The sequence below is a fragment of the Panthera tigris genome, chromosome D4 (assembly GCF_018350195.1).
Source record: "Panthera tigris isolate Pti1 chromosome D4, P.tigris_Pti1_mat1.1, whole genome shotgun sequence".
In the NCBI taxonomy this organism is placed as follows: Eukaryota; Metazoa; Chordata; class Mammalia; order Carnivora; family Felidae; genus Panthera; species Panthera tigris.
Window position 1 is genome coordinate 92831880 of NC_056672.1, and position 25240 is coordinate 92857119.

Here is a 25240-nt window from a genome sequence, read left to right on the forward strand (position 1 = left end):
TCATGAGGGCAAGAGGGACAAGGGAGGCTCTAGAAAGGGGCAGGAGGAGTGGGGACCGGGAGTGTATTAGGAAAGGGGCTGGGGAAGAGTGGAAGCAAGGGATCTGGGATGTCTATCTTGGTACACACCTCACCAGAGCAAGTGCTTTCTGATGTCTAACCTTAGTCCCATCTGCTACACATGCAACTCCCTCTGGCCTTGGCTTCTCCATAACTGATTTGGGTCCAGACCCCCAGACTCTCCTGGAAGATCCAGCTCTACACGGGGGCAGCCACCGTCACCCCTTCTATTCTTATCAACTCTCTGGGGGGAACGCAAGTCACATGGCCAGGCAGATGGAGTCTGTCCCCCATTTTTGAGCCTTTCAGAGAGGGGATCCTTACTGTCCCTCCCCCAGAGGCATGGCTTAGGGCATCTCCACACCCCTAGGTCTCCAGCCAGGAGAGTCGAGCAGAAATATCTTTGACTATGGGTGAGAACTCGCGTGCGCGCGCGCGCGCACACACACACACACACACACACTGGCCGTACACGTTCGGTCATGTTAAAAGACACGCAAGGCTGCACGCAGTGACACGAACCCCTCTAACCTCCCCAAACTCTTCCTCCTTGCAGGTCTGAGACAGTCCAGGTCACTGTCCCGGCGACCCCTCCAAGCACACCCGCGCACACACGCATACTCGCGCACAGGCTCCCCCGCTCGCGTGCTCTGATAAATGCTCACACCAACGCAGGCGCACACTCTGGCGCGGGAGGCGCCCCTCCGTGTTGGGAAGCGGGGGCGGCGGGAGGGGTAGGAGACGTTGGCCCCACTCGCGGCTCCGCAGCTGCCGCAGTCGCCGCAGCGTCGGGACCAGCACCAGCGAAGCCCGCAGAGGAGCCGCGGCCGCGGCGTCCTCCCGGCGCGGGGCGCCTGGAGCAGCTCCGGGACGCGCTTCAGCACCGCGGACAGCGCCAGCCGCTCGCGCGGAGCGAGGCACCCACGCGCGCCCAGCACAGCGCCCGCCGGCCCGGGGCTCGGGTGCCCTCTTCCCTCCCGCAGGCGCCCCAGGACTACGGCCCCGGGGGAAGACCTGGCGCCCCCAGCCCGCGAGATCGGGCGCGCGCAGGACGGCCGGGACACCCCGCTGGGGATGCGCCGAGGGCCCCGCATTCGCGCTGCCCAGAGCTAGGGCTCTGCCCGGAGCCCATGAGCACCATGCGCCTGCTGACACTCGCCCTGCTTTTCTCCTGCTCCTTTGCCCGTGCCGCCTGCGACCCCAAGATTGTCAACATCGGAGCCGTGCTGAGCACGCGAAAGCATGAGCAGATGTTCCGTGAGGCCGTGAACCAGGCCAATAAGCGGCATGGCTCCTGGAAGATTCAGCTCAACGCCACCTCGGTCACCCACAAGCCCAACGCCATCCAGATGGCCCTGTCGGTGTGCGAGGACCTCATCTCCAGCCAGGTGCCCACCACTCCCCGCCCCCCCCCCCCCGCCAGGGCCTCCACTGCGTTGCTCTTGCCCCTCCCCCACCGCCTCCCCACCATCTTCCCTCCTACTGTTCCAGTTTCATCCTAGCCTTCCCTAGCCCTCTTAAGAGACGACTCCTAAGTGAGCTGGCTCATTCTGGAGCAAGCTGGTCTCACTAGCAGCTGAACGCCACCTCCCCATCCTGCTCCCCTAAGCTGGTCACCTGCCACCCTGGTCAGTCCCCGCAAGGGTTTCCGGGCTCCAGATCCCGACCAGTGTGTGCAGACATGTGGCAAGCATTTCGTGGTTTGTTTCCTCACTGTGTCAGTGAGGGGGTGGGCATTCTGGGCTTGTGGGCAGAGATGCTGTCCCAGCCACAAGCACGCGCTATGCGCGGGTCTCTAAACAGGATGGGCCCCGGGGCCATCTTTGTCTCCGCTTTTAGACCTCCTTCCCTTCTTCCTCCCCCTCCCCCCATCCGTGGGTTTGCCTGAGATGGGAAACGGCCCAGGTGTTGAAGCAGGGTGTTCTGTGGGGTGGGAGTGGGGGCTGAGCATGTGGGAGGTGTCAGGGCCCAGCATGGCAGCCGCCGACAGCCAGCGCTGCGGGGGAGGACATGGCTCCTGGGATTTCGCCTGTCAGAGCTGTCCGCCCCTGTGCCGTGCTGCCTGCTGAATTCCAATGAAAGCACGGGATCACTGCAATGCAGCCCTTTATGTAAGAGCCAGGACCGACACGGGGCCAAACGAGGCTCGTCCTTGCTCACCTGACAGACACACCACATCTGTGGACATGCACACTCACACATGCACGCATTTACACCCAGGTTTACGCACAGAGACGCACAGACTTACATTAGCACACACTCACGCACATCAGCATCACATAGCCAATTTCACGTACTCACACACACTTGCCCACACACACGTGCACATCCGTGGACACGCACACTCATGTGCCACATACTGCCTGGCATACCCGGGTGTACATGCAAACACATGTGCCCACGCACACGGGCTCAATCGTGCACACACCCACAGTATACATATGGACATGTTGGGCCATAAATGTATACACAATGCACATCCCGCACACACTCGCGGGCACTGGCACGGCCAGAGACTCATCCAGACACGGACAGGGCACTTCTGGGTGCAGACTGGTGGGACGGCCTGGGACGGATAACCAGTCCTCACAGCTCCAACTGCAGACAGGACAGGGCTGAGCTTTGCTCAGAAATCTGCCCCCGCCCCCGCATACCTCATAAGCCACCCCACGCTCCCAGCCCCGAACACTAGAGACGACTGGGTGAAGCCTTTGTGGCTGGTGGCTTTGGTCACACGTCCCATCCGGGATGAGGGAGAGACATAAAGAGGTAGAGTTAGAGAGTCCAGGTAGGGCCCTTTCCGGGGGCCCCTCCTCCAACTCACAGGACACAGTCTGTTCCCTCAGAGAACAGCCAGCGCCAAGAGCAAAGGTGACAGCAGCTGCCACTCACTGAGCGCGACCTATGGGCAAGCGCCACGCTAGCATGGCAGCCGTCGCCCCCACCAGATGGGTCCAGAGCCTGCCACCCCCACCCCATTTGCAGGAAAAGGGGCACCCCGTTGCTCAGAGAGTAGAAGGCAAAGTTGGGACAGAACAGGTCCTCCCCATGAGGGTAGCGTGGAATCACCCAGACATCTGCTCCCCCCACCACCTCTCTGCCTTGGAGAGCTGAGCCACTGGCTTCAGACCTGCCCCCGGGGGCCTCGGTCTGGGCAGGAAAGCCGGGATGCCCCCCCAGCCCCTCCCTTCCCTTCCGTGAGGATGTGGTCAGCGCTCAAAATCAGCACTGGGTCTCCTTCAAACTAAGCGGGGCTCAGCCGGCCCCCGGAAGACACTGGCGAAAAGACGGAAGGTTCCGGTGGCTCCTTGCCTGGCTTCTCCAGACAAGGCCCAATGTGCAGTTTTAGCTGCAGCCTTCTGGAGCTCCTCCCAGTCTCTGAACTACGGGCTCTCGCACCCGGGAGGAGGGACAGTGGGTGGCACGGGTGTGCCTGTCATCATGATGCGGGACCAGTCACTCTCCCCAGCCCACGCTGGGGGCGGTGTGTACCATCACAAGAACGGTCCTGCACCCTCCCTGCCAGGGTCTCACTACGCACCCAGCACAGCCCCCCCGCCCAGTGTGAGAAGGTGAAGGGAGGCCCCGGCAGGGGAAGTGTGGGGAGGGGTCGGTCGCCTCCCTGTGTGTTCTTGCTGCACCCTGCAGTCCGGCTCCGCCTCCGGCTCACCCCTGCGATTGGTTTCTCCTCTGAGGGTGGTTGTAGGGTCCTGTCCCCTTGGCTGGGAGTGTGTCCCCTGGGGCTGTATGTGTGCACAGTCGGCGCCCCTGCCTGTCCCCACCCCCGGCCTGCTGAGTCAGCCTCTGCTGCTTCCCGGCAGCCAGCTCCAGTGCCGTGCCCACCCCGCCCTCACCCCCGGCGTGAGCTGACCCTGTCCCCTGTGTCCACAGGTCTACGCCATCCTAGTTAGCCACCCACCTACCCCCAACGACCACTTCACTCCCACCCCCGTCTCCTACACAGCCGGCTTCTACCGCATCCCCGTCCTGGGGCTGACCACCCGTATGTCCATCTACTCAGACAAGGTAAGCCTGACCACTCGGTGGGGACCCAGCTGGCTCTGTTCCTGTGTTCAGACCCAGTGGCCGCCGGAGGCAGCTGCCCTGGGGAGGGGGAGGAGGCCGGGCAGGCACCACGCAGGACGGGCGGGGCACAGACGTGCGCGGACCATGGGCTCCGGGCTCAAGGAGCAGCAGGGTGATACGTGAGCTCACGCGTCCAGGCATGTGCACACACTCGTACCCATACCCATGGCCTGAGACGCAAACTCATCCACACGCATGCACGTACACGCCAGCACAGACTCAGACTCGCAGAGTCACAGGTACAAACAGACCCACACACTCGCTCGCGCCCACACGCACCAAGTTCCTGTGCACACGAACACATTCACACGGACACTTGTGTGCTCTGACACGCACACGCATATCACGCACGTTGGCGTGCACAACCACATCGTCACACACTTGCGTTTGCACTCACGCACACACTCACAGACACGCTCCAGCACACAGACCAACCGTCACAGGCGCCCTCACGCACTCATACTCATGCACACACACGCACACACACACGCTCACCCTGGCAGGTGTCCCACTGGCAGGTGGCAGGCACCAATAGCAAGCCCTGGGGAGCAGCAGAGGTCCCCGTGGGCCGGGAGAAGCCCTCCCCACCGCAGGGCACAGCTGAGAAGGATGTGGGCACGCGCGCAGGGTAACAGAGGAGGCGGCTTGCGGCAGGAGAGCCTGGCCCGGGGTCTGCAGGCCCAGGGCCGGGAGCAGCACCAGTCAGCAGCACGTAGAGCCCTTGTGGTCCCCAGGAGGGGTGTGGGGGAGCCATCCGGTCCTGGAGTAGCAGCTGGAAAGGCCAGGAGGCCACTGGGGTGGTTTCCCATAGAGGTGGGGAACTTGTTCGAGGTCACACTGCTCTCTCACGGCGTCTGCTCGTGATTCCGGGAGGACTCATCAGCTGGGGGTGCCACTAGCCACCAAGAGGCTGGGAGGGCCCCACAGCCTGGCCCACATCCTCCTTCAGACCTTGGGCTTACCTGCAGACAGATCGGGAGGGGCCGGAGGAGGGGCCGTGTGGTGGGGGCTGCCCGGTCTCCCCATCCCCTCCAAGTTCGTCTTGCTGGGAGCCCACAATTCTAGATAAAGCCGCCTAAGGCACGAGGTCATCCCAGCCAGGTCCAGGAGTGTCTGGGGAGGTCAGGGATGTGTGTGTCCCGAGGCTCTGGGAACCCTGGCACGCAGCCGAGGCACCCAAACTGTTCAGATGCACTTGCCCTCAGCTGCAGAGAAGTGGGGGGTCCTTTCCTGGGCCCCCCAACCTTAGCTCTCTGGCGCCAGTCCTCTCATATGTAGAAGGAGGGAGAGCGGCAGACAGGCCACCTCACAGGCAGGGAGGAGACACCCTCTTCCAGGGCAGAACCCTAGCCCACAATCTGGGCCAGATTGTGGCCCAGCTCCCTGGTCCAGTATGAGGTCAAACCAAATGACCAAACCTCACAAATCCAGCCTGGCCCCACTCACCATCCCGGTCCACTGCGAATCTGTGCCCAGCACTTGGACCACGAAGGCCTGGGTCAGAGTCAGCCCAGGACCCCAACCCTAACCCCCTTGTAGCCATGTTGTCTATAAGTGGATGAGGGACAGAGGCACAGGGGCATTCTCACAGCCAGGTTCCAAAACACTGCCCCTCAGGTCACAACGAGGGAGCAGGTAAAAGACTAATCTGGACGTCTCAGAGGACCGCAAGGTCACTGTGGGTCTGCGGGGTCACCAAAGGGGCTAACACAGAGGACCTAGGCCGAGGAGGGCTGCGCACATGCTGTGTCCTGCCACGCCCCTGGCTGGCTGCTAATATTTCCACACAGAGGGGCGCCTGGGGGGCTCAGTCCGTGAGCCTCTGACTCTTGATTTCGGCTCAGGTCATGATCCCATGGCTCACGGGTTCGAGCCCCACACTGAGCTCTGCGCTGATGGTACAGAGCCTGCTTAGGATTCCTTCTCTCCGTCTCTCTCTGCCCCCCGCCCCCTGCTCACTCTCGCACGCTCTCTCCCTCTCAAAAATAAATACATAAACTTAAAAAAAAATCTGCAAAAATACGCACACAGAGAAGTAAGGCAGGGTCAGCAACCAATAACCCCTGGACTTGAAGAGAAGAAATATTTAGCCCCAAATAAAGATTTCCTGACAAATACTACAGTTATGCAAATTTGGGAAGCTCCCCAAGTCAGTGGGAACTTTCTTGAGCCCAGGCTGTCTGGCAGGGGGTGGCTGGTCGCCTCAGGAACAATTCCACGGAGGCCGTTTCTGAGATTAGATGACTCGGGGGTGGGAGGGGGGAGGGAGGCAGCAGTGGGAGTAGGGTCCCCGCGTCCGGCAGGTGTCCCCCAATGGTGTGAGGGTAGGGGTAGGAGGAAGCAGGGTCTCCAGCGGCAGGAGGGCAGGCCGGCGGAGCGCCCCCCGCTGGCCGCGGGCTCAGGTCTCCGTCCCCGAGGTCCCTCAGCCCCCTCCGTGTCCCCGGGAGAGCGCCCCCCGCTGGCCGCGGGCCGAGGTGCCGTCCCCGAGGCCCCTCAGCCCCCTCCGTGTCCCCGCAGAGCATACACCTGAGCTTCCTTCGCACGGTGCCGCCCTACTCCCACCAGTCGAGCGTCTGGTTCGAGATGATGCGCGTCTACAGCTGGAACCACATCATCCTCCTGGTCAGCGACGACCACGAGGGCAGGGCCGCCCAGAAGCGCCTGGAGACGCTGCTGGAGGAGCGCGAGTCCAAGGTGAGGCCCGGGCCGCGGGCGGGAGGAGCAGGAGGAGCCGAGGCGCCGGAGGAGCGGGAGCAGGAGCCGGCGCGCTGCCTGCCGCTGTGTCTGTGGCCCGTGTGTGAACACCCTTTCTTTCCATCGTGCATGGTCAGCACCACTACGTCTGGCGAGCGCCCGCCCCAGCCTGTTCTCGGCTCATTTCACTCGCTTTGCCATTAGTCGAAATCTCCTTCGTGTCAGTCCCTGCGGGGCGAGGGCAGGACCACCTGGAGCTCCGCAAACACCCCACCCCGCCCCCCGCCCGCGACCGGACCCTCGCAGCCCCGCCCCCCGCCCCACCGTCTACCCCGCCCCCCCCCCCCAAGTTCCCCAGCCAGGCCCCGGCTCGGCCCCTCCCACTCCCCAACCCCAGCGGCCTCAGGGCCACAGCGGCCCCGGCGCCAGGCCCCTCCCCAAAGGACCCTGTACCCTCGCTGCTGTGACGCGTTCCGCGTCCGCAGGCCTCGCCTCCCCCCCCCCCCACGCCTCCCACGCTGCCCGCCCCCCTCAGCTGCCCATTGTCCTCACCAAAGCTCATCCACGACACCTGCCACCCGGACCCCTCAGCCTGGGCTCTGCCCCCTTCAGGCCTCCCCCTCCGCTCCCCTCCCCAATGAGCGCCTTGCGAGTCCCCTCCTCACCCCTACCCTGGGGCTGGGCTCTGGACCCCAACAAGAGACACTGGCCGACCAGCCCCAGCCTGGCGCCCACTCTGGGGCTGCAGAGAGAGCAGAGTGGCAATTTCTGGGGGTCCAGGTGACCCCCATCCCCACCCCCACTGCCAGCCTGAGGAGGCCCAGGGTCCCGCCTTCACCCGGCACAGAGCCCTGGGTGCTCAACACCCGTGCCACGGCCCCTAAGTCAGGACGAGGCCAAGCCGGGCAGAGAGGGAGGGAGGCCTAGGCTGGGGCGGGCCCTGGAGGCCAGACCAAGGGGGTGGCGGGAAACACGTTCGGCCTGTGGAGTCAGAGCTGGCTTCAGCAAACTTAGCGCCAACCCCAGGCCCCTCGTAGGCCCCTGAAGGGAGTAGAGGGCACCGGCTGGGGTGGGCGGAGCCAGAGGGCAGACTCAGAGGGTCCTGGGGGGGCCCTGCTGTGGGACACTGAGTCTGAGAGGGAGGGCTGACCACCAGCGTCGTGGGCCCCACCCCTCCCAAGACAGCATCCCCCAGCGCCTGGCAGGCCGGTCACCTCCTGGCGTGCCCACCTGTGGCCGCACACACTCACACGCTCACCAGCCACGTCCCTGCACATCCACCCATGTGCACCCGTGGTCACAGGGACATGCTATCATTCCCAAGACAGTCCCTTCACACCTCACATCACCCACCACACGCTGAGACCACAGCTGGGCACACACGTGGGCATGCAGCCCACGGGCACACTCACCCCACCGGCTCACACACATGCACATGCTTGCACACACATGCGCGCGTGCACACGCACACACGTGCCAGGGCTCAGATGGCTCTGGCCCTCATTTCCCCACCGAAGAGCGTATGTAGACTGACACTTTCACACAGATGCCCACAGGTGCTCGCCACCCCTGCGTGCATGTGCGCGTGCACACACACACACACACACACACACACACAATCCTATCGTACTCGCTCTCCAGTGCACACGTGGGCCGACGGGTGTGCACACACCGGTCAGTGAGAACAGGCACCTGGGCCGCTAAGGGAGACAGAAGGGAGGACGCCACGGGCGGAGGGACAGAGCGGACAGGGCATGAGGGAGGGGCTGCTCACCCCCCATTCAGGACCGACCGGGGCGGGGTGGGTACTGCTGGGGCCACACGGCAGGTGCATGGCAGGGGTCGGGAGGGCAGGCGGGACCCCAAAGGGACACGTTTGGTGTGGACACAGACAGGGCCTCCCTTTCTCCCAAGTATGACCGTGTCCGAGAGCACAGCTCCGTGGCCGGGAGCCCCGGTGGCCCCCGTGCCCCCTCGTCCCCAGCACCGCCCTGGCCCCCAGCCCCGCTCGGGCCTAGGTGTTTGCGAGCTCCAGGTACGTGCCCGTCTGCAGACGTGCCGAGGAGGTGGTGTGATTGCTTTAGCGCCGTCATTTTCAACCGTTTATAATCTTCTTCTGTGTCTGCATATTTTCTCTGTGCACATTATTCATCAGAGTAAAAAAAGGAACTATGAAAACCTCGACCAACTGTCCTATGACAACAAGCGTGGACCCAAGGTATATATGCATGGACGTGCACGCCGCCCACCGGCTAGGGGGCCCTGCTCCGGCGCCTCGGCCGCTAGGGCCGCCGTCGGCCCGGCCCTGCCGCGCCGCAGGCCCGAGCGGTGAGGAGAGTGAGCTCGTGAGGCAGGCAGCCGCAGGCAGGAGAGGGCAGGAGCGGGCCGCGAGGGTGTCCGCGGCCCGCCCACCGCGGCCCGGCCTTGGCCTGCGCCGAGAAGCAGGCGCGGCCGCAGGAGGAGCCGCTCTCCGGGAAGTGCATGCGAATCTCTGGGACCCCCCGGGTTTCCTCGTGGAGCCCAGGAGGGAGCCCGCCCGCCCAGCCGCCCGCCCAGCCGCCCGCCTGCCCCGGTCCAGCCGCTCTCGCAGGGGGCCTGCGGGGTCAGGCCTGAGAGGATCTCCCGTGGTTTTGGAAAAGTCGGCCCCATCTCTGCTCCCGGTTGCCTTCCAAAACTCTTTTCTGTTTCCTGTCCGCTGCACGCGTCCTTCTGAGTCTCAGCCCACTTCAGCTTGCATGCTCAGTGCAAAAGTGAGGACAGGAGAGCGAGCAGGCTGAAGAAGGGACAGCGAGCGAGGCCGGGCCAGGCCAGCAGGAGCCAGGCAGGCAGGTGCACAGTGCAGGAGGCGGGCGCAGGCCGGGGCAGCCCGAGCCACGCCGCCTCTGGGTTCCTAGCAGCTGCGGCCCGACTCTCGCCCCTGAGGCGCTGTGTCCCCGGCCGCAGCCGGCCGCTGACACTCTCGCTTACACCGCAGGCTGAGAAGGTGCTGCAGTTCGACCCGGGGACCAAGAACGTGACGGCGCTGCTGATGGAGGCACGGGAGCTGGAGGCCCGGGTCATCATCCTCTCTGCCAGGTGAGGCTGGGCCGGGCCCCTCCCTCCACCTCACCCAGGGCTGCACCTGGGCCACGGGCACTGTGGGGCCCAAGTGGAGTTTCAGCTTCCGAAATGCCATCGCCAGGGAGACCCCGGCACCCCCCCCCCCGCCCCCCGCTCCCGTGTACACGGCTGGTGCCCTGGCAGATGCCACGTCCTCCATGAGCCCATCCCAACTCCTTCCCGTCACCTGCTGCCGCTCGCTCCGACGAGCAACGAGCTGGACGACGGATAAGGCCCCGCCTTTGGGAAGGCAAACACGGCCCGAGGTGATAGACGTGTCACAGGGCTCTGGGAACTGGGCGCAGGGAGAAGGCCCGGGGAAGTGGGAAGTGACATGTGTGCAGGTGAGCCCAGGTGAGAAGGCCACAGCGGGGAGAGAGCCAGGGTCCTAGGACGGGAAGACTGCAATGGTCAGAGTGGGCAGCACGGAGAAGGGAACCAGTTGGGGACCTGTGAACACCAGGCCGCCGCCAGACAGGGCCTGACCCACACCTCGACTCTGGAAACGAGCCCCTAGGGAACCTCTCCCCGTCTGTAAATGGCTAGGATCCCCTGGGAAGGGAGAGGGCAGGCCACCCGGAGCAGGAAAAGGAAGAGCCCCGCTCCACGGAACAGCCAGGAGGGCCTGGGTGGGCACGGCCCCCCGGCCACCCCTTCCTAGAAGCACTGCCAGGCTCCAACGGAGCGGGGGGACCAACGGGGGTCACCTCACCCCGAGAAGCATTCCCCAAATGCTGCTCTCCGGCAGACCACAGACAGACAGACAGACAGACAGCAACACCCCGAGGCTCAGGACAGGTGTCCGTTGTGCATTCAGTCAACAAATCTCTGACACAGAGCCGGGCGCCCCACCTCGAGGTGCAGGAGCAAGGTGGGGCCAATCAAGGCTCCTTGGGCTGGAAGGCAGGAAGCCCTCACTCACCACTCCCCCACGTCATGGGCCACTTGCCAAGCCAACCATCCGACCCTGGGCGCTTGGGGAGGAGAAGGGTTTGAGGGCTTGTCCAGACAAGGTCAGGGGGCTGCACGGTCCCTCCCAGAACAAGCCCCTCCAGGAAGGTGCCACCAGATCCTCTGACTGGTTCTCTTCCCCCTCACCCATCATAGGGCTTGAGGCAGACTCCGCGGGTGCGGTGGGGTGAAGGGTGGGTGGGTGGGCCAGTGGACGGGCAGGTGGGCAAGCGGACGGTCAGCTGGCAGCCAGAAGGCCCCTTCCCCCGGGACAGAGCAACTCGAGGAACTCATTATGCCAAAACATAGATGTTCAACCGTTGGGCGCTTTTACAAAGGATGAGGTCACGTCAGACTAGACCCGTCCAGCCCACACACTGCGATCAGAGTGGCCACCGGGACGCAGGCCAGAAAGCCACAGGTAAAACCGACCCACGCAATCCCACCACACCCGGGTCCCAGCAGAGGGGTGGGTGCTTTCTGATTGGTTTTCGCCTGGTCAGCGAGATCCCACACCACACCCTGAAGCCCCCTGAGCTCGGGCTGGGAGGGGCTCACCCTGTGTCGCCAGCCCCCAGGGTCAAGGAGGGGTTTGGCAGATGTGAGTCCAACAAAAAGGCCAGCCCGGGGAAGGGTACGTGGTCACATCAGACAGATGCACACACACCACACACACAGGGCCACGTGCACGAGTACGCGAGCACACACCGTGTAACGCCACACGTACACACACATCATTTGCACACGCACACCTCAGCAAACGGGTGCACACAGGCACACGGCATATTCACACCAGTCACACACATACACATATACACACACGTTCACACACTCACGTGCACAAATACCACGTACGCAGCACACACAACACGTACCGAGCACACACACGCCACATGCACACACGTTGTGCATGTGCTGTATAGACACATGGACGCCATATACACACTCACAAGCTTGCACGCTCACACCCACACATCCATACACAGTGCACACACACGTACCTTACACATATGCACACAGGCCATTCACACGCACAGACACCATATGTGCGCATACAGGCTCACCACACTTATGTGCAGACATATGCACACCTGCACACAGGTGCGTGCACCCCACACATGCACGTACTCCACACCCGCATGCACAGCGCACACGTGTTCCTGCGTGCATACGCACACACACCCCACACGCTGCCGACAAAGGCACAGCACTCGTATCGACCACACAGCCACCAACACCCCCTCTTGAATTCCTGTAAGGCCCCCGCCTGGACTGTTAAGACTGGAAGAAACCCCTCCGCTCACATACTGGGCTCCCTGGAGCAGAGACGCCCCAGTCCCACGACAGAGGGTAGCCCGGCCCCCAGCACTCCCAGCTCCCCAGGAGCGGCACCTACAGGCCTTCCTGACCCCGGGACCTCCCCCCACACACTGGCTCCTCCTTCTTGAGGGCTGTCGAGAGCACTTTGCAGAGAGACCTCATTAAGCCAGTCTTCATTTCTGAGCCATTTCCTATAGAGGGCGGGGAAGTCGGTCCTCAGACTTTTCATTCCTATCTTCCGGAGATTGTCTCTTCTGGGGCTGATTACTTCCCTCTAACAGTTTTGATGGATCGATCAGGATTTTGCGCACAACTTTTTACTGGCGATACCGATTTACACAGACACGAGCACAGGCGTGTGCTCGTTCCGCTAAGTCAAAAGTCACAGACCTGCACTGTGTCAAGCAGATGAGCTTCTCTGCCAGGTTTTGTGAGCACCACTGACAGGGGCACAGGTGCCCCTCCACACACAGTGCTGGTTTTTCCGGGTCATCTTGGCTCGATATTCTCCTTCGGTCTCGGGTACGGGGCTGCCCGGAGTACCTCTGTTTGTGTTGCTTATGTCTGAGTAGCATGTCACGTAGAGCGAACACTGAAGATCTTGGCTAAATCTTGAGAAAATCGAGGGCAGACCCCTTAGGGAGCCTAAGGCCACCTGGGTTTCCAGAGTCAGCCATTGTGAAAATAACCCAACACTCAGTCTGTCCAGCCTCTCTGTGCCCCAGTGCCCACGTGTTAGAGAGGCAAAGCGCCGGTTGTGGTCTAGGCCTGTGTGGGGCCAAGTCCAGTCCGGCAGAGAAGCAAGGGGTGGTTCCGCACTCCCCCGCCCCGTGGCCCCCATGGCCCTACCGGGCCTGGGATCCTTGTCCTGACCGGGAGACCCTTAGGGGATCAGGTGCACAGGGGCTCGCCTGTAAGGACATCCCGAGAGCTCAGGACCACCTGCACTGTCCCCCGTGATGGCCCGGTTCTAGGCGGCAGGACACAAAGCATAACGGGTGCAGCAGCTGCCGGCCCCCTCCAGCAGCTTCCGCTGCAGCGCTAGGGGCAGTTCCCAGACGCTGGGTCCCACCAACATCTGACCCACCTGGAGAGTCCCCAGCCCCTCGTCTCGCATGGGTGGACTTGGAGAACCAGAGTGTGCGCAGCCTATCCAGGAGGTCACAGGAGCATGGGCCCTGGGGTGACTGTCCAGACACAGACCCGGGTCTGCCATTACCGTCACTCGTGTGTTTGGGTGCCTTGGTTTCCCCTCCTGACACAGGGATAGTACTGATGTCCGCCTCGTAGGGATACCGTGAGAATTAAGTAAGAGAGTCCGTGTAACGCGCTCAGAGCAGTGCCTGGTACCGTGAGCAAGTAAGCAATCAACAATGATCCGTCACCATCTGGGGCGCCGTGACCCTGCTCACCAAGGGGGGAGGGCCAGCAAGAGAGGCCTGGGAAGCTCTGGGGGTCTGGGCCCCATCACCCCATCCCCACCCTCCACCCGTCACCTCTGCTGTCGGGGTGTGTGTGGGGGGGTGTTCTCCTGGTCCAGGTGCGGGCTGGCGATGCAGGCTGGGACCGGTCACCTGTGTAGGGTCAGTGGGCCCAGCTAGGGGGGTACCGGGGACTGTCCACTCTGCAGCATCACTGGACCCAGGAAGGGCTGGAGGTGGGGGGGGGGGTGCTGGGCCTGTCACCTCTGCAGTGTCTCCAGGCCTCTTTCCAGGGGAGGGAGGGGCTGGGGGGCGGAGCCAGGGCCACACTCCAGAGGAGGACCTGTGAACCCAGAGCATCCACAGGCACAGGTCCGGTGGGGAAGGGCTGGAGGGTTGGCCGGGCCCGTCACCCCCCTCTGCCCCACAGCGAGGACGACGCCGCCACCGTGTACCGCGCAGCCGCGATGCTGAACATGACGGGCTCCGGGTATGTGTGGCTGGTGGGGGAGCGAGAGATCTCGGGGAACGCCCTGCGCTACGCCCCTGACGGTGAGTGCTGGACCTCTCTGGGTCCCGGTGGGCAGGGGTCCCCCACGGACACTAAGCCCACCCCACTCGCCCCAGGCATCATCGGACTGCAGCTCATCAATGGCAAGAACGAGTCGGCCCACATCAGTGACGCCGTCGGTGTGGTGGCCCAGGCAGTGCACGAACTCCTGGAGAAGGAGAACATCACCGACCCACCGCGGGGCTGCGTGGGCAACACCAACATCTGGAAGACAGGGCCGCTCTTCAAGAGGTGGGCGGGGATTGTCTTCAAGAGGTGGGCGGGGACTCTCCTCAAGAGGTGGGCAGGACTCTTCTAGAGGTGGGGGCAGGATTCCCTTCTGGAGGAGGGGCGGGACTCTCTTCTAGAGGAGGGTGGGACTCTCATCAAGAGGGCGGGTTTCTCTTCTACAGGTGGGCGGGACTGTCTTCTAGAGGTGGCTGGGGTCTCTTCAAAAGGAGGGTGGGACTCTTCTGGAGGAGGGGCAGGTCTCTCTTCTAGAGGTGGGGGGGCGGGATTGTCTTCTAGAGGTGGGCGGGACTCTATTCTGGAGGTGGGTGAGGCCTCTCAGAAGATGACAGTGGTCGCTCCTCAGCAGGTGGTCAGACATCCTACGCGTACAGGCATCTCCCGGACTTCCCCTCGCCCCCCATCTCTCTTCCACCACCACCTCCAGCTCCACTGTGATAATCATCTGCCCCATTTCCAACAGCGACATTAATGTCCCAAATGTCACTGAAATCGTGGCTGCCTCCACTGCTCCTGACCCCGAGACCCACCCCAGCGCCCCAGGGTAGCTGACAGCCCTTGGGAGGAGGCTCCTGCTGCAGATGGGGACAGGGGGCTTCCAAGTACCGAGAACGTCAGACGAGGAGCCCCCTAAGGATGGGACCTAAGCCTGTAGAGAGCCAGGGCTGGCCAGATGTCCAAGTGGATGGACATAGTGGGAGTTACTTCACAGCACCCTGGACGCTATGCCACTCAACCTATCACCAGACCCCCTCCGCCCCACTAAGTAGCAGACGCGGAATCGCATGTGCAGAACCACAGTTAAGGCGCCCACAACAGGAGCACACGCACAACGGCGGGCTTGTGCAGCAGATGTGCACACACTGGGCGAGGCACGTGGCACGCACACGTGCGTAGGGATGCATCCACACAAGGGCCACGTGTGTTCACGTGTATGGCTCGTGGGCACGCTCCGCGTGCACGTACAACAGGACAGCACATCGGCCCTACTTCCCTTGTTGGTGGGCAGGTCACCGCTCCCTTCCGGGGCAAGGATAGCTGCTGGGAGGCTCGAGTGTCCCAAAGCGCAGAAAGCCCTCGAATGGGGCGTGGGCTCGGGAGTTGCTGGGCTACCACGGCGGTGCTCTCCGTCCGGTGCCGGCAGGCAGGCGCACCGTCCGACTCCCAGCACGAGGGTCTGGTTCCCGCTAACCTTTCCTTGTTGGCACTGAGGCAGAGGAAGGGGCTAGGGCTGCTCAGAAGGCCGGGGAGAGGGAACGTGTCCGGTGAGTGTGCTCACACCGCCCTCCCCAGGGTGCTGATGTCCTCCAAGTACGCAGACGGGGTGACAGGCCGCGTGGAGTTCAACGAGGACGGGGACCGGAAGTTCGCCAACTACAGCATCATGAACCTGCAGAACCGCAAGCTGGTGCAAGTGGGCATCTACAACGGCACCCACGTAGGTGGGGGTCATGAGGGGGTGGGGGCTGGGGCCTTAGGGTCCTGGGGCCAAGACCCCTGCGTGGCCACCCTCCATCTCATACTCCCACCCCCAGGTTATCCCCAACGACAGGAAGATCATCTGGCCAGGTGGAGAGACAGAGAAGCCCCGAGGGTACCAGATGTCCACCAGGCTGAAGGTGGGGGCCTACCGCCCTGCGCCAGCATCCACACCCAGACACTCCATCCAGCTCCGCGGGCCCACAGGAGGGGACAGTGAGGCCAGTGCAAAGGACCGAAGCAAGTGGGGAATGGACCGGCGCCCGGCTGCCACAGCCCACACCTGGTGACACAGAGCAAGCAGGGAGAGCAGGTGGAGGGAGGAGAGGCAGCTGCTGGGCCCCGTCCCGTGGGCTCTCTCCGGAGCGTCTCTGGATCCAAATGCACTTCAGTCAGGAAGCCGTGTGGGATAGGACTCTCCCGGGGATGAGCTGCTAGGGGACGGAGGGGCAGACAGAGGTTGTTCTGTGGACTCGAGCTCCTGCACTCATCACCCCTCTGGGGGACCCTAGCCACCCCACCCCCAGTCTTCACAGCCTCTCACCATGACTGAGTCAAACCGTCCTTTCACCCCTGCCCCCTCCCCCCCCCCCACAGCATTCTCCATGGCAGGCTGTTCCCTCCTTGACCCTCCTGCTGGGGCCTCTGGGAGACCCTCCTGGCTGGCCTTTCTCCTCACAACTTCTCTTCCTTGCTCCTTTGGGTTCATCCCTGGGCCCCTATGTCCTCCTCGGCACTCTCGTGAGAGCCCCTCCTGTTACCGGCCCACAGCAGCACTGGGCCAGAATCTTAGATCACCAAAGGCAAAGATCCTAAGTGCCGTGGACCCAGTGAACCTTCTCCCGGCACGCCCAGGTCCTCAAATGTCTCTTGACCTAGTCTCCTTTCTGAGGCCACCCCCTAGGGCCTCTCACCCAGACCCATGTCAGCACCTGCCCACAGGTCACCATCCTTCATGACAGGCAGAGTGGGCTTTTCCAAAGCCAACCGGCTCCTTGCAGTTCGATACCTTGTGTTGGAAAGTGAAAGTAAGAGCCAAAACACTGATGGCCAGATGGTCCAGATGGTCCCATCCAGGCTGCCAGATTCAGATGGCTTTTTCAACTTTTTTTTTTTTTTTTTTTTTTGGTCTCACCGATTTTTTAAACATGCAAACATACATTGCTTGTATAATAGAAAAACATGAAAGTTTACGCAGCTCCTGCAGGGGCTCCCAATCCCCCACGGGAAAAGTCAAAATGCTGCCCTTACAGCTGAGGCTCTGGCCAGCCCGCCCTGCAGACCCACCGTCCCCCATGTGCCAGGAGAGAATCCTTCTCAAACTGATCCCTGCTCACTCCGCGGGCTCAACCTGTTGCGTTTGGCTCAGCCCCCTGTGTCCTGTATCTGTCCCCCTCACCCCCTAGGCTATGGGCCCCCAGAAGATAGGAAGAAGAGAGAACCCCAGCATAAGCCTCAAGTATCCCCTTGGGCTGAGAGGCAAGCTACGGGAGAGAGGACAGCATTGGCAAAGGAAAGAGGAAGGCAGGACAGACAGATGATCAGACAGCCATTGCTGAAGAGGCTGAAGGCCAGGAGAGGCCGGGTGGTCAGACAAGGGTGATCCTTGCGGGTCCCAGGTCCTGTGCAGGCTCAGAGTGGATGTCAGACATGCCCCTGTCCTCATGGTGGGTGGTGGCAGTCAGGGTGCATGCTCTGGGCCGGGACAGGGAGTTTCTCATCCCTGAGAGATCAGAGAAGGTGCTGGGCACACTGGCCATTCCAGCAGGCTCCTCTGATGGAAGGAGTGATGTGTAAGCCAAGATCCCCAAGACAAGTGGCCAAGAGGAGGGCACACTGTTTCAGGAGGCCATGTGTCTTCTGAATGCTGAGGAGTCTGGGGACCCTCCTGAGGGCAACGGCCAGATGTTGTTGATGGTGGCCAGGGAAGATGTGGATTGGCCCCCTGAGGCTGAGCAGAAGGGAAGCGGCTGGAGTGGGGGGACACCAGGGGTTTGGAGGTTTGGAAGGAGTGCAGGGGAGTCTGGGCGCTGAGGGTGGATGGTCCAGGCTGGGTCTCTCCCCACCCCACCACCCCCCCCCCCCGCCCCAGATTGTGACGATCCACCAGGAGCCTTTCGTGTACGTCAAGCCCACGCTGAGCGATGGCACATGCAAGGAGGAGTTCACGGTCAATGGGGACCCGGTGAAGAAGGTGATCTGCACAGGACCCAATGACACGTCACCGGGCAGCCGTGAGTGCCAGACGGGCGTGGGGCGCGGGCGCGGAGCGGAGTAGCCAGGAGCTCGGTGGTTACCGCCCCTGTTCACCTCCCTAGCACGCCACACAGTGCCTCAGTGCTGCTATGGCTTCTGCATTGACCTGCTCATCAAGTTGGCGCGGACCATGAACTTCACCTATGAGGTGCACCTGGTGGCCGATGGCAAGTTCGGCACTCAAGAGCGGGTACGCGTGGATTGCTGGGAGCCACGAGGGACGGGACCGGGTGGACCGAGTCTTACTAGGGACAGGGACGGGGGTGGGCGGGGCCTGCCGGCGGGGGCGGGGCCCGAGCGGGGGCGGGCGGGGTCTGCGAACCGGGCGGGGCCTGGTGTGGGCGGGGCCTGCGGGCAAGGCGGGGCCTGCAGACTGGGGCCGGGTCTGGAGTGGGTGACCCAAGAGCTGAGCCAAGGCGGGAGCCGGCGGCCGGAGTGGGACGCACGGTGTCCGCGCACCCACCGGAGCATCGCCCCGCAGGTGAACAACAGCAATAAGAAGGAGTGGAACGGGATGATGGGCGAGTTGCTCAGCGGGCAGGCGGACATGATCGTGGCGCCCCTGACCATCAACAATGAGCGTGCACAGTACATCGAGTTCTCCAAGCCCTTCAAGTACCAGGGCCTGACCATTCTGGTCAAGAAGGTGGGCAGGGCCCGGCGGGGGTGGGGTGGGGTCCGAGGTGAGGTCGGGCGGCGCTGACAGCCCATGCGCCTGCAGGAGATCCCCCGAAGCACGCTGGACTCGTTCATGCAGCCCTTCCAGAGCACACTGTGGCTGCTGGTGGGGCTCTCGGTGCACGTGGTGGCGGTGATGTTGTACCTGCTGGACCGCTTCAGGTGAGCGCGGCCCGAGGGCCTGACGCCTCCACCTGCGGGGGGGTGGGGGGGGGCGGGCGGAGCCCGGCGAGGGGCGGGGCAGGGCTGCCCTTCCAGCCCTCTCCCGCCGGCCCTCTGCTCCCCGCAGCCCCTTCGGCCGGTTCAAGGTGAACAGTGAAGAGGAGGAGGAGGACGCGCTGACCCTGTCTTCGGCCATGTGGTTCTCCTGGGGTGTCCTGCTCAACTCGGGTATCGGGGAAGGTGAGGCCACGCCCCGGCCGCCTCCCGCTCCGCCCCTTCCCGCCCGCCGGGAGCTGACCGGCCTCTGCCCGCAGGCGCCCCCCGAAGCTTCTCAGCGCGCATCCTGGGCATGGTGTGGGCCGGCTTCGCCATGATCATCGTGGCCTCCTACACCGCCAACCTGGCGGCCTTCCTGGTGCTGGACCGGCCCGAGGAGCGCATCACCGGCATCAACGACCCGCGGGTGAGGCTTAGCCGCTGCGGGCGAACGGCGTGAGGTCGGCGGGTCTCTGCCTCGGGGGGAGCCCGGGAGCAGCCGCGAGCCCTGCCCTCTGACCCGGCAGCTGAGGAATCCCTCGGACAAGTTCATCTACGCGACTGTGAAGCAGAGCTCGGTGGACATCTACTTCCGGCGGCAGGTGGAGCTGAGCACCATGTACCGACACATGGAGAAGCACAACTATGAGAGCGCGGCCGAGGCCATCCAAGCCGTGCGGGACAAGTGAGGGGGGACGGGGCGTGCGGGACCCGCGAGGGGGGACGGGGCGTGGGGGACCCGCGAGGGGGCGGACGGGGGAGGGGCATCCACCCCTCCAGGAAGAGTGTCCGTCCGGGCTGGACGGGAACCACGGGACGGAGCGAGAGGTGAGGATTCGGGTCGGGCAGGACGAAGGCGTACCAGGCGCAGGGGCGAGGGCAGACCGCTCGTGCCGCGCGCCCATGACCCCCGCTCCTGCCCGCAGCAAGCTTCATGCCTTCATCTGGGACTCCGCGGTGCTGGAGTTTGAAGCCTCGCAGAAGTGCGACCTAGTGACCACTGGCGAGCTGTTCTTCCGCTCAGGCTTCGGCATCGGCATGCGCAAGGACAGCCCCTGGAAGCAGAACGTCTCCCTGTCCATCCTCAAGTGAGTCGGCCTCCCCCGCCGCCCGCGGTCCCGCACCTTTCTCCGAGAGCCTCCCACCGGAGGCGGACCCCTCCCCAGAGCCGGACCCGGCCGCCGCCGCCGCCGCCGCGGCACACAGACACCGCCCACCGCGGGCCAGGCCCCGCCCGCTCCGGGCCCCGCCCACTCCGGGCCCCGCCCTCCCCCCCCCAGGTCCCACGAGAACGGCTTCATGGAAGACCTGGACAAGACGTGGGTGCGGTACCAGGAGTGTGACTCGCGCAGCAACGCCCCTGCTACCCTTACCTTCGAGAACATGGCAGGTGGGTGTCCCCATCGCCCTCCGTCCCCCTGCGGACACTGGCGGGGTTCTCCAAGGGGCCTGCAGGCCGGCAGCCAACAGCTAAGGCCCTGGGTCCTGGCCCACAGGGGTCTTCATGCTGGTGGCTGGGGGCATTGTGGCCGGCATCTTCCTGATCTTCATTGAGATCGCCTACAAGCGACACAAGGACGCTCGTCGGAAGCAGATGCAGCTAGCCTTTGCCGCGGTGAACGTGTGGAGAAAGAACTTGCAGGTAGGACAGGCACTCTCCGAGGCCTGGTGCCCACGGCCCGGCCTGGCCCCGGCCCTCCTCCATTCCCGCAGGCCGAAGCACTGGCTCTGGCCCCCGGGAGCCCATGTGGGCAGGACCGGAGCTAGGAGCCACAGCCAGGGGCAGCGCTGCTGGGGGCCACCTGCGGGTGGCTGCCCCCTGCAAAGCCCGGCTCCAAGCCTCCGCCTGGCCCCTCTGTCTCCAGAGTCGCCCACCGGCGCCCATTCCATAGGAAGGCAAACTGAGGCAGGGTAAGACAGGGACCCACCCGGGTATAGCACGTGAGTCCAAGACACTCTGCCCTCGCCGCCCCACGCCTCCCCTCGGCACCCTCCAGGGACCCCCTTCCCTGCTGCCCTGCTGTGTCCTGTGCTCCATAACTCCAGCCTGAATCGGGCGAGCTGGCCCTGCCTGGCACTCCAGGCCGTGTCTGTGGGACCTCGCTGCCAGCTGGAAACAGGCTGCACACGGGGCAGCCACGGCCCACCTGGAATAGGGCAGGTAGTGGGGCCTGTGCAGGCCTGAGGGCTCACGCCCCGGGGTCCTTTCTGGCTTGCTTCTTCTCTTCTCTTTCTCTGGGTGATTCCCCAGAGCCTGTGTCCTGGGATGAATTTGATGTTCAGAGAGGGAGGGCCAGGTCCGGGGGGGGGGAGGGGGAGGATGGGTTGCTGGAGCCCCCACACCTCTCATCTGCCCACTCTTGCTCTTGGGACCTGGTCACTGCTCTCACTAGCTGGCACAGGGCCATCCTGGCCATCAGACCCCAGGCCAGGGTCTGGAAGCCACCTCCATCTATCTATCTCTCCAGTTCATCTCGCCACCTGCCTTCGGCCCCTCGGCCCCTTCCTGAATCTTGGCGTGCCCCCTCAGGGGACAGAATCGCTGGCAGGGCCCGAGGGGCGACTCCTCCGGTGCTTGGGGGACCCTTCTCCTCGGGACACCTGTAATCCAGGGCCACCCAGGAGCCAGGGAGCCAGGCAGACGTCCCAGGAAGAGAGCCAGACGGGACGGGACCCCCCCCCCCCCTTCCCAAGTCCAGCCCCGGCACGAGCAAGGTCAGGCCCAAGACCGGGCAGGAGCAGAGGCCGCCTGCACATGTTCGGCTGTTGGTGCGTCTGTCCAGCACAGGGAGGCAGGCAGGAGCGAGGGCCTGAGCGGCGGCCAGGCTGGGCAGCAGCCCCCGAGAAGCAGGCGAGGGCAGGTGTGGCCGCCACCCTTAGCCGTCTAATCACTTATACATATTCATTTTAGGATAGAAAGAGTGGTAGAGCAGAGCCCGACCCTAAAAAGAAAGCCACATTTAGGGCTATCACCTCCACCCTGGCTTCCAGCTTCAAGAGACGTAGGTCCTCCAAAGACACGGTAAGGGGAAGAACGCCCAGTCCCACGTCTCCGACTCTTCTCTCGCCCCGCCCCCGTGTCTGTGTCCCGTGCATCAGGCGTGCCCTCTCCCTCACCATCCCATCCACCCCACCTCTGACCGCTGTGGCCCTTCTGCCCTCATCTCTGCCCAGCACACGAGGTCTTCACTCTCTGGCTCTCTGGACCTTTCTTGGTCCTTTCTCCCACTGGCCCTCCCTGGGCCCTCTTTCCCCATGTGTCTCTGCGTTGGTCTGCCCCCCATGCCATGACGCCATGCGCCATCTTGAAGCTGTGTCATGTTGTTGGTCAGCCGGTCAGCCTCACCGACTCGGGGCTGCGCCCAGGGCCCCGGGAGCCCGGCGCCAATCTGTGCCGGACTCCTCGCTGTCAGGAGGCCACACCACCTCTCTGTTACGTCCGTTTCTGCAGCCTCTCCCAGAGCGGCCCACTGCCCTCTTTGCCACCCCTTGCGACATCCACGGAGGGGTGGCTGTGATGTCCCATCCGCCCGTCTGTCTGGCCGCCAGCCCCACCACGCAGACACCTGTCTCACGTGTCTCACCAGAGCCATGCCTGTTGCACCCTTTCCATGTGGTCTCTGTGTGGGCCGGGGCTGGGGGCCGGGCCTGGCTCTGTCTGGGTGGACGGCTGGGGCCTGGAGTTGGAACAGGCCCCCAGCCACAGGGGACGGTCAGGCGGGGACCGGGTGGCACCAGAGGGGGTGGAGCCCACCCCAGGCTGAGCTCTGGCCTACAGAGCCGGAGTCACTGAGGCTCCCAGACAGAGGCCCAGGAAGGAGAGGCCTCCTGAGGTGGAGAGGACCAGCGCCTCAGCTCCTGACCCTCCCGCTCCTCTCCCCACAGGGCCACGTCAGAGCAGGCCTCCTAACTTGGGCAGTTTGTCGCTGCACCAGATGCGCACACTTGGAATAAAAGCCCCTAAAATGGACCCAGCCTTGCTAGAGGCACCCCGGTCTGAGGTGGGGAGGGGGCCGCCCAGAGTTAGCACTGCCCTCGGCCTCCCTGCAGTCCAGGGGCAGCTTGGCCCGCATCCCGCAGAAGCTTATGCTTCAAGGTGGATATGGGATCTACACTCCCCCACACACAGTCCACTGGAAGGGGGGCACATCTCCAGGACACAGACAGGGCTTGCACAGAATAACCGGGAGTCCAGGGTAAAGCCATCAGGGTGCCCCAAGAGCGGCCCATGAGACCTGGGCCGCTCTGCTTCCCAGGAGGGGCTCAGCACTGGCAGAGGGTGGAGACTGAGGGTCGGGGAGCTGGGAGCCCAAAAGTGTGCAGAGCTTGAGCCAGGGGCCCTTGCCAAGGGGTTCAAGGAGAAACCCAAGACCAGAGAGGAGGGGTGGTGGGGCAGGCCTGGAGACAAGGTATCCTCACAGACAGCACTTTTAGGGAGGAGCACAAAAGCTACACAGGGAACTTTCTGAGGGCCTCCTTGAGCCCGCCCCCCCCCCCCAACCAATACTCCTGCCCAAAGAAAACACACATGCCCTTAGCTTGTCCAGGTGCAGCTCAGAGACCTTCGAGGTGCCTTTCTGGGGACACACTCCCAACAGACTCTGCCTGAGCCTCTGTGGACACCAGGGACCATCCCCCAGGCCAGCCCTGACGCCATGTGGCATCTGGGGCTGGGGCTCTGCCCTGTAGGGGTGGCTGGGGGTACTGCCACCTGGAGGGGCTGGGCGGGGGAGGGCAGCCCAGTTTCCCCGTTTCGGGCTGGGCGCCTGCTTGGAGGGAGGCCTGGGTGGGGGGCTCTGTTGGGAGGGGTGGGGTCGGTCCGGCTGCTAAGATCCTCTGCCCCTGTCCTGTGGCCGGTCCGGGCCAGGGCAGCACTGGGCGCTCAGGGCTGGGGTCCCTGGCGGCCGGCGGGGCCAGCGGGTATTGATTGTTGGTTCTTATTTATAGAGCACCGGGGGTGGACGCGGCGCTTTGCAAAACCAAAAAGACACAGTGCTGCCGCGACGTGCTATTGAGAGGGAGGAGGGCCAGCTGCAGATGTGTGCCCGTCATAGGGAGAGCTGAGACGCCCTGCCCGCCCTCCTCTGCCCCCCTCCCCCGCAGACAGACAGACAGATGGACGGGACAGCGGCCCGGCCCACGCAGAGTCCCGGAGCACGACGGGGTCAGGGGGAGGAGCGCCCCCCAGCCTCCCCCAGGCCGCGCCCGCCCGCCCGCCGGTCGGCCGGCTGGCCGGTCCACCCGTCCCGGCCCTGCGCGTGCCCCCGAGCATGGGGGCTAACGGGCTGCCTTGTCTGTGTATTTCTATTTTGCAGCAGTATCATCCCACTGATATCACGGGCACGCTCAACCTCTCAGATCCCTCGGTCAGCACCGTGGTGTGAGGCCCCCGGAGGCGCCCACCTGCCCAGTTAGCCCGGCCAAGGACACTGATGGGTCCTGCTGCTCGGGAAGGCCTGAGGGAAGCCCACCCGCCCAAGACTGCCCACCCTGGGCCTCCCGTCTGTCTGTCCGCCCTGCTGCCTGGCGGGCAGCCCCTGCTGGACCGAGGCTCGGACCAGAGCGGCTGAGGACAGGCCAGAGCTGAGCTGGCTGGGCAGGGCCACAGGGCACTCCGGCAGAGGCAGGGCCCTGGGGTCTCTAAGCAGTGGGGAGAGGGGCTAACCTGGCCAGAGGGGCTTGGAGCAGAGACTGAAGCCCCATCCTTCTCCAGCCACTACCAGAGCCACAGTGGGGGTGCGAGGCCCCGACTGGCTGGGTCACCCCCTCCTCCAGCGCCTGCTCCTGGAAGCCTCAGCTCCACCCCTCTTTTCTGACCCATTTCCCTTCTCTGCTTGACCCTATCCATCCAGCTGGCCCTGCCCGTCCCCCAGTGGCAGACTCTGACCCTCAGCTGGCAGCTGCCTCCTAGGAGCGCGCTGGGGTTCCCCCACTGCCTCCGACCTTCTCCAATCCCCACGAGGGCTGGGCCAGCTATTCGCGTCCTCCAGCCCGCAGCCCAAGATAGGCTCCCCGCCCCCGCCAACCACCACACTGGCTCGGGACTGTCCTCAGCCCTGCCCGCCAACCTGTACAGGCCCAGCCCTTCCCGTGTCGAGCGCGTGCCTTCCCCATGCGGCCCGTGCGCAGCCGCGCGCTGCCCCTCCGCCCGGGGGCCCGGCGCGCGCCGCCCCCTGACCCGGTGTGTGCAGTGGTGATGT

At 64.0% G+C, this 25240-nt stretch overlaps 1 protein-coding gene across 5 annotated transcripts; it reads left to right on the plus strand.

Moving 5' to 3' along the window:
• Window positions 1-1174: 1174 nt before the first annotated feature.
• Window positions 1175-25230, plus strand: GRIN1 (glutamate ionotropic receptor NMDA type subunit 1). Of its 5 annotated transcripts, XM_042963440.1 has the most exons (21): window positions 1190-1447; window positions 3951-4085; window positions 6663-6839; window positions 8995-9057; window positions 9814-9914; window positions 14061-14182; window positions 14258-14432; window positions 15723-15867; window positions 15965-16048; window positions 18001-18142; window positions 18227-18354; window positions 18646-18810; window positions 18886-19004; window positions 19132-19244; window positions 19319-19467; window positions 19568-19725; window positions 19967-20128; window positions 20321-20430; window positions 20537-20682; window positions 21952-22062; window positions 24356-25229. In XM_042963440.1, the coding sequence occupies exons 1-21, from the start codon at window positions 1190-1192 to the stop codon at window positions 24422-24424; spliced, it is 2832 nt and encodes a 943-aa protein (XP_042819374.1). In that variant the 3' UTR covers window positions 24425-25229. The 5 variants fall into 5 exon arrangements, with proteins under 5 accessions (XP_042819379.1, XP_042819374.1, XP_042819377.1 ...); XM_042963445.1 differs by lacking the exons at window positions 8995-9057; window positions 24356-25229 and adding an exon at window positions 23988-24336 and having other exon boundaries at window positions 1175-1447; XM_042963443.1 differs by lacking the exon at window positions 21952-22062 and having other exon boundaries at window positions 24356-25230.
• Window positions 25231-25240: the final 10 nt, after the last annotated feature.